The sequence below is a fragment of the Alligator mississippiensis genome, chromosome 2 (genome assembly GCF_030867095.1).
Source record: "Alligator mississippiensis isolate rAllMis1 chromosome 2, rAllMis1, whole genome shotgun sequence".
In the NCBI taxonomy this organism is placed as follows: domain Eukaryota; kingdom Metazoa; phylum Chordata; order Crocodylia; family Alligatoridae; genus Alligator; species Alligator mississippiensis.
The window spans coordinates 197002880-197019124 of NC_081825.1; the positions used below are offsets into that span (position 1 = coordinate 197002880).

The 16245-nt window shown below is 42.5% G+C and overlaps 1 protein-coding gene across 1 annotated transcript in view; it reads right to left on the reverse strand.

Annotated features, from left to right (window-relative positions):
- Positions 1–1523: 1523 nt before the first annotated feature.
- TRIM66 (tripartite motif containing 66) overlaps positions 1524–16245 on the reverse strand; it is a 97488-nt gene continuing 82766 nt past the window's right edge. The window contains exons 17-23 of the mRNA XM_059722658.1: positions 15724–15898; positions 13792–14099; positions 11685–11808; positions 8049–8123; positions 5661–5813; positions 3539–3757; positions 1524–3220 (exon numbers count right to left, since the gene is read on the reverse strand). Coding sequence (XP_059578641.1) covers positions 3161–3220; positions 3539–3757; positions 5661–5813; positions 8049–8123; positions 11685–11808; positions 13792–14099; positions 15724–15898 — 1114 coding nt within the window. The 3' untranslated portion in view covers positions 1524–3160. The remainder of the gene's footprint in view (positions 3221–3538; positions 3758–5660; positions 5814–8048; positions 8124–11684; positions 11809–13791; positions 14100–15723; positions 15899–16245) is intronic.

The window sequence follows — 16245 nt, forward strand, 5'->3', positions numbered from 1 at the left end:
AAGGACATTAGTTCCCGAAACATTCAAGCAGTTGGTAGTCTGTATCATTAAACACCTGCTTTTATTAACTTTAATGTAATTAATTTCATTTTAATCATCCTGGAACAAGTGTTTCTTTGAAACTGCAAGCAAGGGAATGAAGTTCAAATTATAGGTATCATTTTCTCTTAAGCAGGCCTATTACCTTAAAGTAAATAATCTGTTTTAAAATTGCTTAAATATGAAGAAGATTTTTCCTTCCACATGAAACCTATTACCAAAGACAAAGGGAGAAATTCTGACTTGCACAGCTCTTCCTGGGTTTTTCTGGTACACAGTTCACCCACTTATTTTCAAGAGAAAGTATTTAAATGCTTGAGAGCTTGTCCATTCCGGGTCTTTTAGAACAAAGGTATGTGAGACAGTCAGGGAAAAAAGAAACTTTATAACCCAACAGTTGCACTTTGATAGCAAAAAGGGAACCTTCCTTTGGCAGCTTCCCTTCATGGTAATGCTATTTTTTATTTTTATAGACAATCTTCCAGGAAACCATTGACACTGAAGATGTAGTGCTTCTCTTAGCCCAGGCCCAAAAGGTTTTTAGTAGTAGATCTTAAAGGCCAACGCTTTGGTGAAAGATGTGGGTCTCAAGATGCATGCCAAATTTGGGAGGTGCTAGTCCGTGGAGGTGTGCTTTAATGTGTGTGAAATCATGCTAGTAAATTCAGCTTGTTGTCATCTGCTTGCCACCCAGGCATTAAGTCTACAACTGACAGTAACAGCTGCATCCCTTACTGTTGTTTCCACCAACTGACCAAAACAACTTCAGGGCAAGAGACCTCGTTCCTCAGAGCTGCGTCCTACCCCAGATTCACAGCAGTTTGGGGCTGGAAGGGATCTCGTGAGATCATTGAGTCCAACCCCCCCCTGCTCTGGGCAGAAAAGACTGCTGGGCTCAAATAACCCCAGCAAGGTGCATGTCCAGCCTTCTTTTGAAAATCTGCAGGGTAGCTGGTTGTACCTGAAACTCTCTGTGGGCCAGACTGGGACACAGAAGCTGGATATATTCTCTCCTAGCTTCACATGCCTGTGCTTTGCCAGCATTCCTCTCTCTCGGAAATCATACTGACGTCACCAAGCATCAGCTTCATGTACAAGACACAGTGAACCCTGAATTCATTTTTGATTCAAGACAACATTTTAGAAAACTAAGCAAATAACTAAACAAATCACAAAAAAGAACTACAGCGTCTAAAAATGAAAATAGATTCTAAGATCTCTCTGCCCAGGTACTTGAAGATCTACAAGGCTCAATAAATCATTTCTAGCTCTACCTATATATGATCCTAAATGAAAACTATATATGATGCCACTTACTAAAACAATGCCAATGGAGGAGTAGGCCATTTGACAGGATTCATTACCAGCCAGGAAGAGTTGATACCTGTGGCACAGGTGAGTGTGATTAACAGAGTCTGACATGAACCTGCCGTCAATGTTCTGTGCCAAGGCAGTTCTTTCTATAAAAAATGACAAATTTGATGTAAAAGCACAAGCATATGGATCTTTATTCACAGGATGCTTTTACAGCTAATGCAGACAGAGCATGTCTAAAGATAAACTGTCATATACCTCTGTCATCCTCATCTCTCAACTTTTCATTCAGCTTGTAGCACACCATTTTTATAGTGCAGATTCCATTATTTCAAAGCAAATAAAATGTCATCTCACTACTGAGTTAATGGCAAACAATAAGCAATACAGACAACAGATTATAACATTAAATCCAAGTATTATGTAGATAAACTTTTACTTTAAAGTGTTGTCTAAAGAAGCATACATGGTTTCCAGACCAAATAGCCTATATAAACTGTGCTGAAAATATCTTCTTTATTTACAGGAAACTGATTGTAACTGAATGCACTCAATTGTGCGTAGGATCTGCAACAACACTCCTCTCTTGGGGCCAGATTAAAAGCGAAGCTGACATAGGTGGGTAGAAATGCAAAGAAGAGTCACTCTCCCTGCACATAGACAAAGCACTGGCCAACATAATGTCTGGCTCATTGTGCTTCTGAAGCAAAGAATAATTTGGGGTTGTCTGGCTGTGAATCACCTCTCTGTACATGCCCTGCTCTTGGGGCAGTACAGCAACATGCTGTTCCTTACACAGGTGAACAGCAAGGTTACAATCTGGCTCTAGATGTTATTCTGTCAAAGGTTCATGTAATTCAAGGAAACAAAGAATTAGAGATCCTTTCATTTCTGCTTGAGCTTCTGCACATCCACACTATCACTGTCTTGTGGCACTATTATTAACTCTCAGCTACCAGGAATAACCAAACAGAAAATGAAGGAAATATTGCTTTATTTTATAGGCACTTCTATAACCATGCAATTCCTTTATCATGAATGCAGTAAGCTCCAGAACCTATACAGGACAAAATAGGTTTCTGATTTTATAAAAATGCTGCCTTTAATGCTTTAGGAATCCCTTAGTGCTCTACTGAGCAGTAAGTTAGAGACCAGTGCAGGGATTCTTTGCAAAGGAACATTATATGCTCAGAAATAACTCTCACAGAGCCTTCAATATTAGCACTTGCTGCTTTGTGATTTCAGGAAAACGCTCCCCTTCAAAAGAAACAACTAGCCAGATAATTGCATTAAACCAAGTTGCAGAGGCCTCACTTAGCTCCCTTAGAAATCACTGAGCCAGAATACATTTAATCTTTTGTGACCACAAACAATATTTGCTATGCAACTTAGGCAACATTTGCTTCTCAGTTTGCAGGATTATTACATGGTTAGCTGTGCTCTATAAAATGGAGGATCATATTAAATAGATTATGAAATGGTTCAGCAGTACTATATATTACAAAAATCTTACTGTTATTATTATTATTATTATTGTTCATTGCATGTCACCACAGCATTAGTACTTCAGTGTAAGCACTGCAAACATACACATGATTAGTCAGACAGAGTACTGGGTACAATTTCCAAAGTTTAGCTTCCTCAGTCTACCCACACCATCTAGGAATAAGGCAGGTGATCAGTAGGTTTTGTGAATTAAAGTTAACAGCCTGAACGCTTGCTTTGTTTTCCTCCCACACATCTTAAATCTGTCACTTATTCTGCTGGACATTTGGTTCCTCAGAGCAAATCCGGTAACTCCAGCAGGTCACACCTGAGGAAGGCTGTTAGATGGCTGAAACATCGTTCGTTTAGTTTTTTCGCTTTCCTGTGTACAAAGGAAACAAACAGTGAATAGCTAGAGGGCTCCTTGTCTTTCATACTATTCTTGACACAGTTTTGTGCTAGAAAGATAACCATGTAGTCTCAGAGATCTCACTCACACGCTCACACACATTTATAATCACTGACACTTTATTCCATTGAGGGCATCTTGCCATAAATTTGTAGAACTGCTCATATTTATGTGATAAAAGCCTGACCATTAATTCCCACACAGCATTGTCAAGACTTCACATCAACAGTTGTAACAGAATTAGCAGTGCGGCCACTTAGCAACCAAATGCTTTTGCTTTTGCATTCTTACAGCATGGCGCCGCCTCCTTTTAGGCTGAATGCAATCCTGTCCATATGATGGCCACTGGAACCCTTTGGGGGGCATTTGGTTATGCTCACTCTCTACCTCTTCAGAATCAGAGTCTTCTTGTTGCATCAAAGGAAAGTGCTTATCTGGGTAAATCTCCTTCAGCTTGCCCTCAAAGAAGACTTCCAGGCATTGTCCAGCCTCCGCAACCTCTGAATCTGGCTGTAAAAGAAGAAATAATAATCCTGTATTATTGTATGTATATAGCTCACCAATGGGGTAGCAAGGTCTTCCTAGCCTCTTCTCTGAAATAGCATCTAGAGGCACTTAGACACTGTCCTGCGTATCTCCACTAGTCTCCTTTGGACCCCCTATAGTCTAATAGCCCCACTGCTCTTACACCCGCTATTGAGAAAGACATTTTCTACACCCACTAAAAGATGGATGTGCTCTGGGTCAGAGTACAGAAAGCAACAAGTGCTTTGGCAACTTCTTAGCTCTCCTCCAATATATTTCCTTTCTTCCAGTTACTTTGCTTCGGTCCCTCCAAGCCAATGTAGTAGATCATATACAAGGAAGGCTGTTAGTTGGCTGTAACAGGGAGCCAGGGGTTCCTGTTACTTTGAGAGACAGACTGTAGCAGAAAGGGCCCCAGGATTAGCTGTGGGAGGGAATGCAGCAAGGGAGCAACTGTAGCCTAAGTGCAGTAAGCAGTCCATCAGGCTGGGAGGGCACACCTGTGGCCAGTCAGAAGAGTACCTGACTGAGAAGGGAGGGCCTCAGTGGATATAAGCCTGCAGCAGGGATCCAGTGCTGCCCTGAACTCCATGGTACAAAGAGCTCCTACTAGCCTGAGCTGGTAAGAGGCAGAAGCTGCAGGGCAGACCAGGTATCCCAGGGACTGAGAGAGCCAGCAAGAGGGGGAAGGCTTCTGCAGTGGTATGACAGCCCAGAGGAGACTTTGCGTTTCTCTAGGAGCAGTCTGCTTGCACTGTGTCTTATAGTTGGGGACCGGAGAAATGGATAGTGGTTGGAGGGAAGGATGGGAGGACCCCAGATTCTGAGCCCTATCCAGGGCAGCCAAAACTGAAAGGACCATAGCCTGAGCCCTAAGGGTGAGATAGGGGTGAGCTAAGGCCAAGAAGGCCAGAGCCTGTGCCCCAAGGGGGAGCTGGGGGCAGGCTCAAGCTAAGAGGGCCATAGGCCAAACCTGAGTGGGACAGGCCAAGGGCCAAGTAGCTGAGATGCAAAAGCCAGGCCAGAGGACTCAGGCCTAGGCTGGCAGTCTACAGCAAGAGTAACCAGTGGACTAAAGCCAAAATGGCCGAGGCCTATACAAGCCGGTCTGTGGATCTAGGGTACAGGCAGGCAAACTCCAGCATGCATGCCAGTGTGGCACACAAAGACATTTTGTTTGGCACTTGTGCCTTGGGGAAGGGGTCTGGACTGCGCTGCCACAAGGATCAGGCCCCTTGCTGCTCCCCCACTCTCTGCTCCTAGCACACCAACATTTTACAAATTGAAGTTGCAGGTGTTTTTGGCACTGTGCCCCAAAATGTTGGCAACCCCCAACCTAGGGTAACATCTGAGAGGCATGGGTGGGGCTACAGGGGGAGAGAGAGGCCACAAATAGTCCAAAAAGGCAGTAATAGGGCCAGGAGAGCCATGACTCAGCACCCAAGAGCCACAGTGGAGCCAGAATTGGGCTCACTTTGGGATCCTGAGGCAGCCTCCCTTTCACACTAAAAATAATTACATCAAGGCTTGGCAGGTGAGGAAGAAGAAAGGGTACCCCAGAGAGTCAGAGTGAAGGCAGGAGTCGAGTGGCCACTAGGAGGCATCACAGCCACCCCTAGAATGCCTGATCCTGCTACAGTGGACAAAACACTGTTCTTTAACTTTATCCATGTATGTCCAAACTCAAAACATTCATTTTTGGCATTAACAAGTCTGTAGAATTTACTAAGAATTTAAAACCTGACTGTCTACTCCATTACACCAGTTTTATGAGAGTGGAACGTCAATGGAACCAGCACTACAACTGGGACCAGGTTAAATTTTGAGCTCTCTGCCCCTTCACTGACTTATTGTGGCATGTGCTGGTTTCTGCATAGTGGGTACTTACATAATTGAACTTTGCACAATTCCAGAACATGAGACGCACATCCGCTACCAGCTGCTCAGGTGCAGAATAGTGCGATTTCTCCCTCTTTTGGAGTTTTCTCCGGATGATTGACAAGTCCATGGGCCTTTTAATGATCTGATAGTAATGCCGAGCCTGTGATTTGAAGAGAGATTGTTATGTATGATCTTTTTTATAACAAGAACCCTGTAAATGATACTGTCTGTGGTATACAAAGAAATAAAGATCAATACAAACAAAGATAAAAGCATTTAGCTGTGAGGTAGTGTTAGAATGATGTTGTAGTCAGGATGGTCCAGGAATTATGTGAGAAGCAAGGATTTCTTTGGGTTATATCTTTTATTTGACCAAGTGCATAGTTGAGATAATAGATAAGCTTTTGAATGTTTTGCATTTGAAACCTTGTCTGACTCTATTCTAACTATGCAGCTGGGAAGTGTCTTGCACTTAAAAAGCTTGTCTAACTATATTCCAACTATGCACCTGGTCCAATAAAAGATATCATCCAAAGAAATCCTTGCCTTTAACTGTTAGAAAATTCAGTATTAATGGGTGCCCATATGTAAGCATGGAGGCTGCTCTGACGCACTGTAATTACGAGTGTGTTGGAGTGTGCTAATTACTGCACTCCAGCAGCCTTCCACACCTTGTGTACCAGTGTCCCCATGCTTCAAAATGGAGGCAGGGATGCTTTATTTAAGCTCATTTGACAAGCTTTAGTTAAAGCATCCCTGCCACCATTTTAACACTCTAGGTGCTTTAATTAGAGAAGCTCTTAAAGCCACACTAATTAAAGCATCCTCCACCCGCCACATTCCCAGAGCACATGTATTAATGCCCAATGTCTCCATTCTACAAATAAGGAGTGTTTTACAGGACAACAGGAGTGAGTTTGCCCAGGGTCAAACTGAGGCAGAAAAAGAAATTTAAATGGATTTCTTGACCTCTACACCAGCAGTTCCCAAACTCTGGCAGATTGTGCAACACCAATTTAAAACAATACAACCTTAAGTACCACCAGCAAATTCTTCAGTTCAACCGTAAGTACCACCAGCAAACTTTGTCATACAAAATAATTCTAATAAATTTGTTAATGAGCACCACACCAACAGGTTGTCTGCGTACCACTGGTGGTATGTGTACCACAGATTGGGAACCACTGCTCTAGACAAACGCCATCTTCCCCCATTTCTCTGTAGACAAATCCAAGACTGGATTAAGTACCAACCTGACTGTGAGAATGATCACTGCACTATGGTGTCTTTTCTGCAATCTGCAGTCTCTGGAGTTTCACCCTATCACAGCATGGCATGGTTGTTGTCATTTAACCCTTAGGAATTACATAAATAATACTACCATGTAGATAACCCTTACACCTAGGTCTGCCAAAATAATAAGTTTCTGCAACACTCACTTTATAGATAAGAGAGAGAACCAACTTGTTCCACTCAACTAATAAAGGCCCTTCGCAGGAAGGTTGCATTTAAGCTAATCCTCTCTGCTGGTTAAAAAGTAGAGCTGTGGCATTCTTGTCCTTCCTGTTGTGCCTTTATACCAGAGCACAACAACACGACAGACACTGCTCAGCCTGGAATAAATAGAAAATTGTCACCACAAAGCTTTACTGATGAACCCACAGCTCCCTTAGCAGGCCACAAATTAGACCCTCTCTCTCTCTGAGAAACAATTTTCTTGTTGCTAATAAGTTCCACAAACAGCTTGTTATGTGGTATTTTTATTTTATACTACTCTATGGACCATTCCTTCATGCTGGGACTATTGTTTTTCTCTCATTCTCTCCACCAACTTGCTTCAAGCTGTGCTCCAGTATCATGATACTTTCATTTCATCTCGTCATAATCAGTATTTTCCTCAGTATACTGAGGTAATGGTTGATACTATAATACCAACAGGCAACCAGAGTCTTAACAGTAGTACAGATAACTCCTTTTCCTACTGAAAACAGAATGGCATCACTTCTGTCAGACAACAGACCAGAAAGGAGGAAGTCTACGGTTACATCTCAGTCCATGTCTCTCGTACTGCAGCATGGTATTCAATAGTATCATTTCATCACTAGATCATTTTACGTTCTCTCCATATAGAGGAAGTCAGTTGTCCCAGCTTACTGTGATACCTGCCACCATACTCATGGTCTTGTAAACAACTTAAACAAAAAATTCAAACCTGGCACTAAAATATTTGCTGGCAAAAAGTATAGGCTACCAGGGTTATATTTTCTGAACAGCTGTCAGTGGGGAAAGACACTATTAAGTATGGCTATCTTTAGGAAGACAAGGGAGAAATGTTTTAGAAGAACTGGAGCACAATTTGGATTCTCTCCCATCTCTATGTGTAAGTAGAACTTACCAGTGGACTGACAGGCTCGTGGAAGGGTAGGCTCAGACTGCTGCAGAACAGGAAAAGCACCAACTTTTCACACTTCTGGAAAAGACAAATTTACATTACCTATTTATTTTGTTTTTAAACGGAGTTGGGCAAAGTTTTGCAGCACCCACTGACTGAGTACTGTAACAACTGAAAGTTGCTATACAGCCTATGCAGCACTAATGCCAGAGGACATTTCACTTAAGATATTATGCAAATTATGTCATGTTAAAGCTCAGTACTTTAAATTGTACAGGATGGTAAAATTGTATTCCACATTCACATCTATTTCAATACCTGATTACAAGAAAAGCATAAACAAGTGAAAACTATTTGCCTAAGAACACAATTAGATGCAGCTGCTGATTTCTGCATAGAGAGTAAAATCAGGTAGAGGTCTGCACTCTTATATTATCCAAGGAAACAATGATCCAATTGAACCTGTTACATACACATATTTTATAACAGTGAGAAAAAATAACTATACAAAGACTAGATTAGTCTAAAAATGACCTACCAATACCACTCCAGGATTGTGCTTAACCACCTGAGTGCACTAGCAGTTATACATTTATAACAAGTAACTGTATATATAATGATTGTTTTGTATAAATTGGAAAATTCATGTGTACAGATAAGGACACTCAATTATATAAAGCACACATTTGCAGAGAGTCTTGATGTCTTACTTTACTTTAACTTATTAAACCCATTGTTTTTTAAGATGACAGAATGTTAACACAAACACCTCAAATAACACATCAAATAGCCTAAAACCTGTTGTCACTCAAAAAAGCAAGTTTTGTCCAAGACACAACAGACTTCCTACAAAAACTTAAAAACACAGACTACAGTTGCATTCATTCCCCCTTCCCCACTCCCAACCTCTCTTTCACCTACTGACCACCTCAATTTACATTTTAACTAACTGGCTTTCTTGCATATGTACTGGCTGCTTTACCACGCAATCCAGGAAGAGCAGACACTTCCTCAGCCTAACAAAAGGTGTTTGTGCCCAAAATCTTTCTAAGATTTTTTCCCATTTATTTGAGTTGGTCTAATAAAAGATATTGGATTTACCCAAAGAACCATGTCTGCCTCAAATAACTGGATACTTTTTCTTACAATATTGTGAGATAAATACATTAATTGTTTCCCATTTTGTCACACCCCTTTACAAATCTTTTCCCCAGTGCAGTTACACACAGCTACAATTCAAACAGAATCTTTGAACAGTTAACTTATTTTTTAGTAAGTTAGCTGTCATGGACCAATTAACAATAAGCAAGAAGCAAGAATCTCTGGCAGTAGCTGGCCAAACGTACTCCATTAATATTGGAAAAAAAAATATTTAGTGGGACTGCATAAAAATCCTGCAGTTCATGTTAACTTTATTGGCTTAACATGTTAACTTATATTACAGTTCCTTTTTTTCCTCTGGAGGCAGTCTTCAGAACTGTTTGAGTAGCTGTACTTAACTCATCTTTGTCAACCAAGCAACAGAAATCCTTTTCTCTATTCAATTCCAAAAGATCTGAATGGTCTAAACATACATATATGATTGAGAGGCATAAACAAATGTATTCATTAGCCTTGCTTCATTGGTGTGGCATATACACTGACTTTCTCAAAAAAAAAACCAACCAAAAACCAGTCTTCACAAAGGATTTAATGGATGCAGAGAGTGCCTACTGAGACCAACAGTTATTGTCTGACTCAAGTCACTAAGTGCCATTGCCATAATCTTCAAGCTGATCAATGGCCTATGTGAAAGGAATCAAGGATTTCAATAGGTGTCCACATCACAAAAACAGAGGCATAGCAAGATCACTGAGTGCCTGGAAGTGGGATATACCGACTACTGTAGATGAAGAGGGGAGGGGAGGCATGGGTAAGGAGAAGGGAAGTCTTACCTGCCTGGGCTACTGATGCTCTGTTGTTGTTGTAGCAGCAGCAGCTGTGGCAGCAGCAGCCCCATGGCTGGGCTCCCTGGTAGCCCACCCTGGTGCCTCATTTCCTCCCCACCCATACCCACATACTGGGTGCAGAGCTGAACCTGGCAAAGGAGGTGAACCAGTAGAGGAGGAAGCACCATTCCATTTGCCCCACATGCCTCTCCCCCACACCCCATGCCTAGATGCACTGCTGGGTGCAACACTGCACTGCCCAGCTGCTATGCCCTGACAGGGGCAGCACAAAGCAATGACTCCCAGAGAGGTGATTCTTGTGTCCCCTCAGAGTCAGCACCTGGGGCTGCTGCCCTGCAAGCCCTGCCTTAATTACACTACTACATAAAAATACCATCACAGCTGGCCTGAGCAGAGGTGTGAATGAAGGGAGGTATTCTGATAACAGAGGTTTAGGACAGATGAGCTAGGTGCAGTGAGGAACCTTCCTCTGTTGTTGGCTTTGCTTTTCCTGCTTGATAGAAAAAGGAACTGACTTTCCAGTTCTGTCCATCTCAGCAACACTGCCTTCATCATAAAATTAAATGGGAATTTTTAGAAAGCCAGGAAAAGTGTAATGGGCGATTTAAATTGTACTTGTACCCCAACTTTCTGAAAAATTTTAGTAGTTATTGTCACAACCCAAAGTTGTGGTTTTTGTTTGTGTGCGCTTCGGCACCGCTAAATTATTGTTCCCGCCTAAATTGTAGTTTTCTTTGCACGGTAGAGTTCTCTGCTGCGGGAGAGAACTCCGGTGCAACGGGGGATTTCCCGCCAATTTGCAGCTTCTTTGCATGGTGCATTTCTTTTGCATCTCAGAGATGTACGGTGCAAAGGAGTTCCCACCATTTGTATTCAGATTCGTGCCACATTATTGGCCAGTTCTGAATGTAGGCACACGTGGCGGCTAGCTATTGGCTTGCTAGCCGTACAAAAGGCTCGAGTGGTTTCCGCCCAAGTTGGAGGACTCCACGAACACCAGGAGGAGGAGACTTCACCCAGTGTGAAGATCTCCAAGCGCTGAGGATCCTCACGGACCCAACGCGTCTCAAGCAGGCAATAGAGGCTTAATAATCAAACCCACAGAGCTCTAACTACTCCGGAGGGAAAAAGGAAAAAGAACAAACTGCCTCTAGCCTCTCCCCGTCGCCGAGCGCAATCCCAGACGTATCCCTTTCCTGTAAACCCAATTTTCGAACCTACGGAGCCTTAACAACTCCGGGGGACCAGGGAACCGAACCGAGCCCACGGAGCTTCAACAACTCCGTGAGAAGGAATTGCCGAACCCGCAGAGCCTAAACAACTCCGTGGGAAGGAATTTGTCATAGTCCTCCAGCGAGGATTTAAGCGGAGCTGCACCTGGAAACCTGTCCAGCCTACACCACTACCATCTTTGGGTGTAAGTAAATAATCTTTTCAATCAACCACTACGCGTTTGTGACTGATTCTAGCTCGCCGCCGGTTTTCTCTGACCCCGCGTGCCCGGGCTGCTGGCCACAGCCTGCGTGCACAAAGACGGGCCGCGGATCGCCCCTCCCGACTCACACTTGGCGGCGGGATCGGGGCCCGGCCCGCACAGTTATCATGCAAGACATCAAAATGTTCACGAGTCTCTACTGCAAAGGCATACTCTGAAATTAAACATTCTTTGTCTAACTACATTTGTACCCACCTTCTGATCACAGTCATCCAGGCCATGCAGTGCTTTGTTAATGCGCCTGTAACGTGTGTTTTCACAGTCATACTCCACCTCTGGTTTCAATGGATTACAGCAGAGTGTGCATACCCATTCTCCCCTGCAACACAATATCAGCAAAGTTTCAGATGAGATTTTTTCCAAGGTAGATCTGAATTGAAAAAGCAACTGGTGCCTAATGGGTTTGTATTTGTGTAATTTATAACTTATCTTCTCTATTTTTGCCTAGTGTTCATATTACAGTGCAACTTAATCATTAGGCTCACTGTGCTAGATGCTACCCAGAGTGAAAACCTCTCTCCAAAAGCTTTAGTATGGATTCATAATTCTAAACATCTACTAATAAAATTCAATCTGATTTAAGATAGATACCATTTCAGACAGTTTGTTAACTTGACTTTGGATAGAATAAAGGAACAGGAAATAGTACTAAAAGTATGTGTTAATACATGCCAGCAACATGACCAACTAAATGGCTTCAAGCATTCTTTTTTAATATTACAAAATATGAAAAGCACCCAACGAGATAAACACCAGTGGGCCCAGCTGGGTCCCTAGTTAGCCACTGTCATTATTTTTCACCCTTTGTTCTACACTGATGAGAACATTTGGCAATCCAACTGAACCAGCAAGAATTACTCCAAGCCCTTACTGGTAACAGGAGGAAGATATTCACTACACAGAACGGATACATTGGATACGCAAAAAGATACTCATAACATAAATTACAGAAGCTTAAAGCTACATAAAGCTGATTAAAGCTACATAAAGCTACAGAAGATTCTCCAAACCAAACAAATCCTAGTAAAAAAAACTCTTTGTTAAATAGGTAGATATACCAATTGGCAAACAACTCAGTGTTATTTTACTGCATGTTTGCCAAAGTATATACATGCAGTTTTGCCCCCAATTCAATGCAAGTGTGCTGAAGAGTGTTAGCACATCCCTTTTGCAGCAGTTGCCAACCCCGCACTGACAAAGACAACTTTAGGAAGGCCAAGGTTTGAATAGCTATAGTCAAGAAAAGTTAGACACAAGACAAGACAAGAACACTACAGCCAGAAGAAGAGTTATTTAGTTAAAGAAAATAAATGACTTCAACAGAAACAAATCTGGCCTAGTAAACATACATTTTACATGTTATTTTGAAAACAGAGCATAATAATAATTTAGTAATTTCTAGGGGGTGGGAAATAAAATAATAAAAAATAAACTTGCTGCCTTGTGAGGAGAAAGGACCATGTAGCCTTATATCCCATATTTAAAGGGACTTGAGAGGCAAAGTTAATTGTGCTTCACAGAAACAAGGGTTCCTCTGACTTCTGCTTTTATAAAATATTTACGTTAGAAATGTAGAATCTTGAAACTGAATTTATAGACTTTATTTACTCAACATCCCGTTTTAAATTTCCTGATTGAAAAATAACCCAGTGCTCCCTAGTTTGAATCTCGGTCACATATCAGGTCCTACCATTAGGTCTTGGCAAGTTGACAGATTAGAGAGAAGTCCAGGGAGTAGTGCAGTAACTTTCAAAAAAATGGCCAAAGTGTGCTAAGCTTCCTCGGCAAATTTCAGGTCATCCATGTGTATAGAAAGCCAAGCTGCCTGCTTGCTTTGGTATATGGAGAAGGGATGAACATTTTTCCCTGAGGAAACTGAGAAGACGCTCTCCAAAATGAAGCACCCCGATTTTTCTGGTCCTTACACTATTTTCTAATCTTTTGATGGAGCTGTCTGAATCTTGCCAGAGATTTCATGCACTATGTAAAGTTTTATTTGCCTCCAGCAGCTTGCAGTGATGTTTATAAAATTCAGGTCTGCCTCTCCTTTGTAGTGCTGGCTGGGGGGCCAGAGGAGCACACACGACTGAAAACCGATCTTGTTAAAAATTCGAGTGTCTCCTAGTTTGCAAGAGCTTGTGGAAATCTTGTTGCCCTCTGTGAGATTGGCAAAGCAAAAAAAAAAAGAGAACCGCCCCAACAAAAGTTAAGACACAGTGAAAGAGTATAACACTACCACATACAGCCCTCAGACAGCAAGCCAAGGCCCAAGGTTGCTTTAAGGATGCATTTATGTACTCACACTGGAAAGCTGAGCAGGGCTGGAACATGACATGACAGATGGAAGACCTTGGGACAGTGGTCGCAACACAACAACTCTCCTCCATTCAGACAGACAGCACAGAAATCCTCATTCTCAATTGGACTGATTTCCTGAGGAAGTGGAGGTTTTCTTGTGCTGGGAATGCCATTGTTAAGCTTATGATCAACGGGACGGATATCTACAAAAGGAGATGGTACTTGTCCTGATGGGGGATTGATGGGGATTTTCCTATTTTCTGAGCCTCCCAGTTTGTGAATCTTTCCTTCAGATGGGTTATCTTGATTGACCTTGAAGGAAGAGAAACCCAGAATCACAGAATCATCATTTTCACATCCAAGCCCCTACATGTAGAATAGGTGTATCATAAGTGGACTCTTGGATAGGGCACTAGATTTGGACTCTGGAGTCCCAGTCCCTATTTCCACTGGCCTGATGGGTGACTTGGGACCAGGCACTGCCTCTCTGTGCCTCAGTTGCCCCAGCTATAAGGAGGAGGTAGTGCTAACCCCATGCCATATACCCCATGTATTTTCTTGTTTAGATGGCAGTTATATTTCATGTTGCATCCATAGTGAAGCAAGTTATAAAGCAAATACATTCTTGCATCTCAACAATCCAAAAAAAGAGATTTGTTCTGTTTTTCCCATCCTACACTGCCATGTTATGACTACAGCCATGTTGAGATGATGTAAGTTTTACACTATTGGGATGCCTCCAACATTAAAGAAGGAGCAGGGAGGAATACCACACAAATGTAGGTTATGTCTGCATTGTTATAGCAGGAAGCTCAGCCCTGCTGCTTAAGCAATAAACCCTGCCCTGGCACATTCACCCTGGAAATGAGGTGGTGAGGACAGACTAGGGGTGCCCTAAGCCACCAGTTCTTCAGCCAAATAGACACCTAGTACCAGGGCACCCCTAGGACCTTATTCCTGGAGTTGATGAAAGATGGCCTCTGTCACCATGGAACAGACATAGCTAACAAATAGCTAACGTGTTAACTATCAGGGGTGTGCAAAGTGGGCCCTACTCGATTCAGATTCAAGTCAGGGACAGTGATTCGATTCATTGATTTGGATTACTGTCCCTGATTTGATTCGGCCAAATCTGAATCTGAAGATTCAGTGCTGGTTTGGAGAATCAGTGATCTGGCCATAGATACAGCTTTAAAAGTTTTTTCTACATACCTCGAGGTACCAGTGCAGCTCGTGAACACTGTAATGCTGGGTTGGATGAACCCTTCCACAGGAGTGTGGGGGGCCCCTCCACTTCCGGGTCCACCAGGGAGCATAATGTGGCCCCTGCTTGCACCCTCCTGGTTTGGTGATCAGACCCAGAAGGCACCAGTCACTGAGCTGGGGTGGGGCGGCATGGGCGAGCCCCCTAGCACACTCCCCAGCAGACCTGGAAGTGCTTCTGGCCCACTTCTGGCGTCTGCTGCTGAGCGTGCTGGGGAGCCCCCCGCACTTCTGTAGAACACTCCATGCACCCCAGCACTGCACTATTCAAGAGCCCCTGCCACCTAGAGGTATGTACAAAAAACATTTAAAGCTGTGTCTGTGTCCAAATCTCCAAATCTTTCCAAATCAATTTGGAGGGTTCCGATTTGATTTGGAAAGATTAAAGGGACCTCTGATTTGATTCGGATTCGGAGATTCACCACCGAATTGAGCCAAATCTCCACTGAATCGAGTTGGGGACTGAAGCTTCGCACAGCCTTATTAACCATCTGTTTTTATACTCCCACCCATCACCATTGTGTTTCAGAGAATGTCAGAAGAGTAAAATTCATCAGCAGGTCTAAGTGAATCATACAAAAGCCTAACGTCATCTGTAACCATATATACAATGAGTTGGGGACAGAGAAAGCAAGCAAGCAAGCAAACAAAGCATGATGCAAGCTCAACTTACTTTTATTGCCATACTGGAAGACTGGGTTCCACATTCAATTATGAGAAGAAAAGTTCCATCTTGCTCACTCTTCTGTGGCTGCAGTTTGAACACTGGAAGCTCCCCAGATTCTGACATACATATTTTCAGACGTTCCAGTCGCACATAGGGGATCTTCAACTCCTTAGCATAAGTACTGAAATCAAAATGGTGTGTGGTAAGACTTACTGGTATTAAATGGAATCATCTTCTCTTAATTTCAACTTTTTTCTTATATTACTACATTTGTTTGCTTTCTTAAAAGCCCTGATCCAATAAGTATTAAATACACACTTACAATTGCAGTCAGTGGGATTTAAGCATCTATTTGAGGCTTTGCTAAATAGAAATGGGAATCCTTTTCTTTAAAATAGAAGTACATAGTTAAATTCTTTGATGGATGAGGGCTTAAATCTCTGCCTAATGCTTGCCCTCCTATCTTTGTGCTGTGACTACAGAAAGCCAGCTATGGTTGACACTAGCATCAAGAAAGATTACACTTAA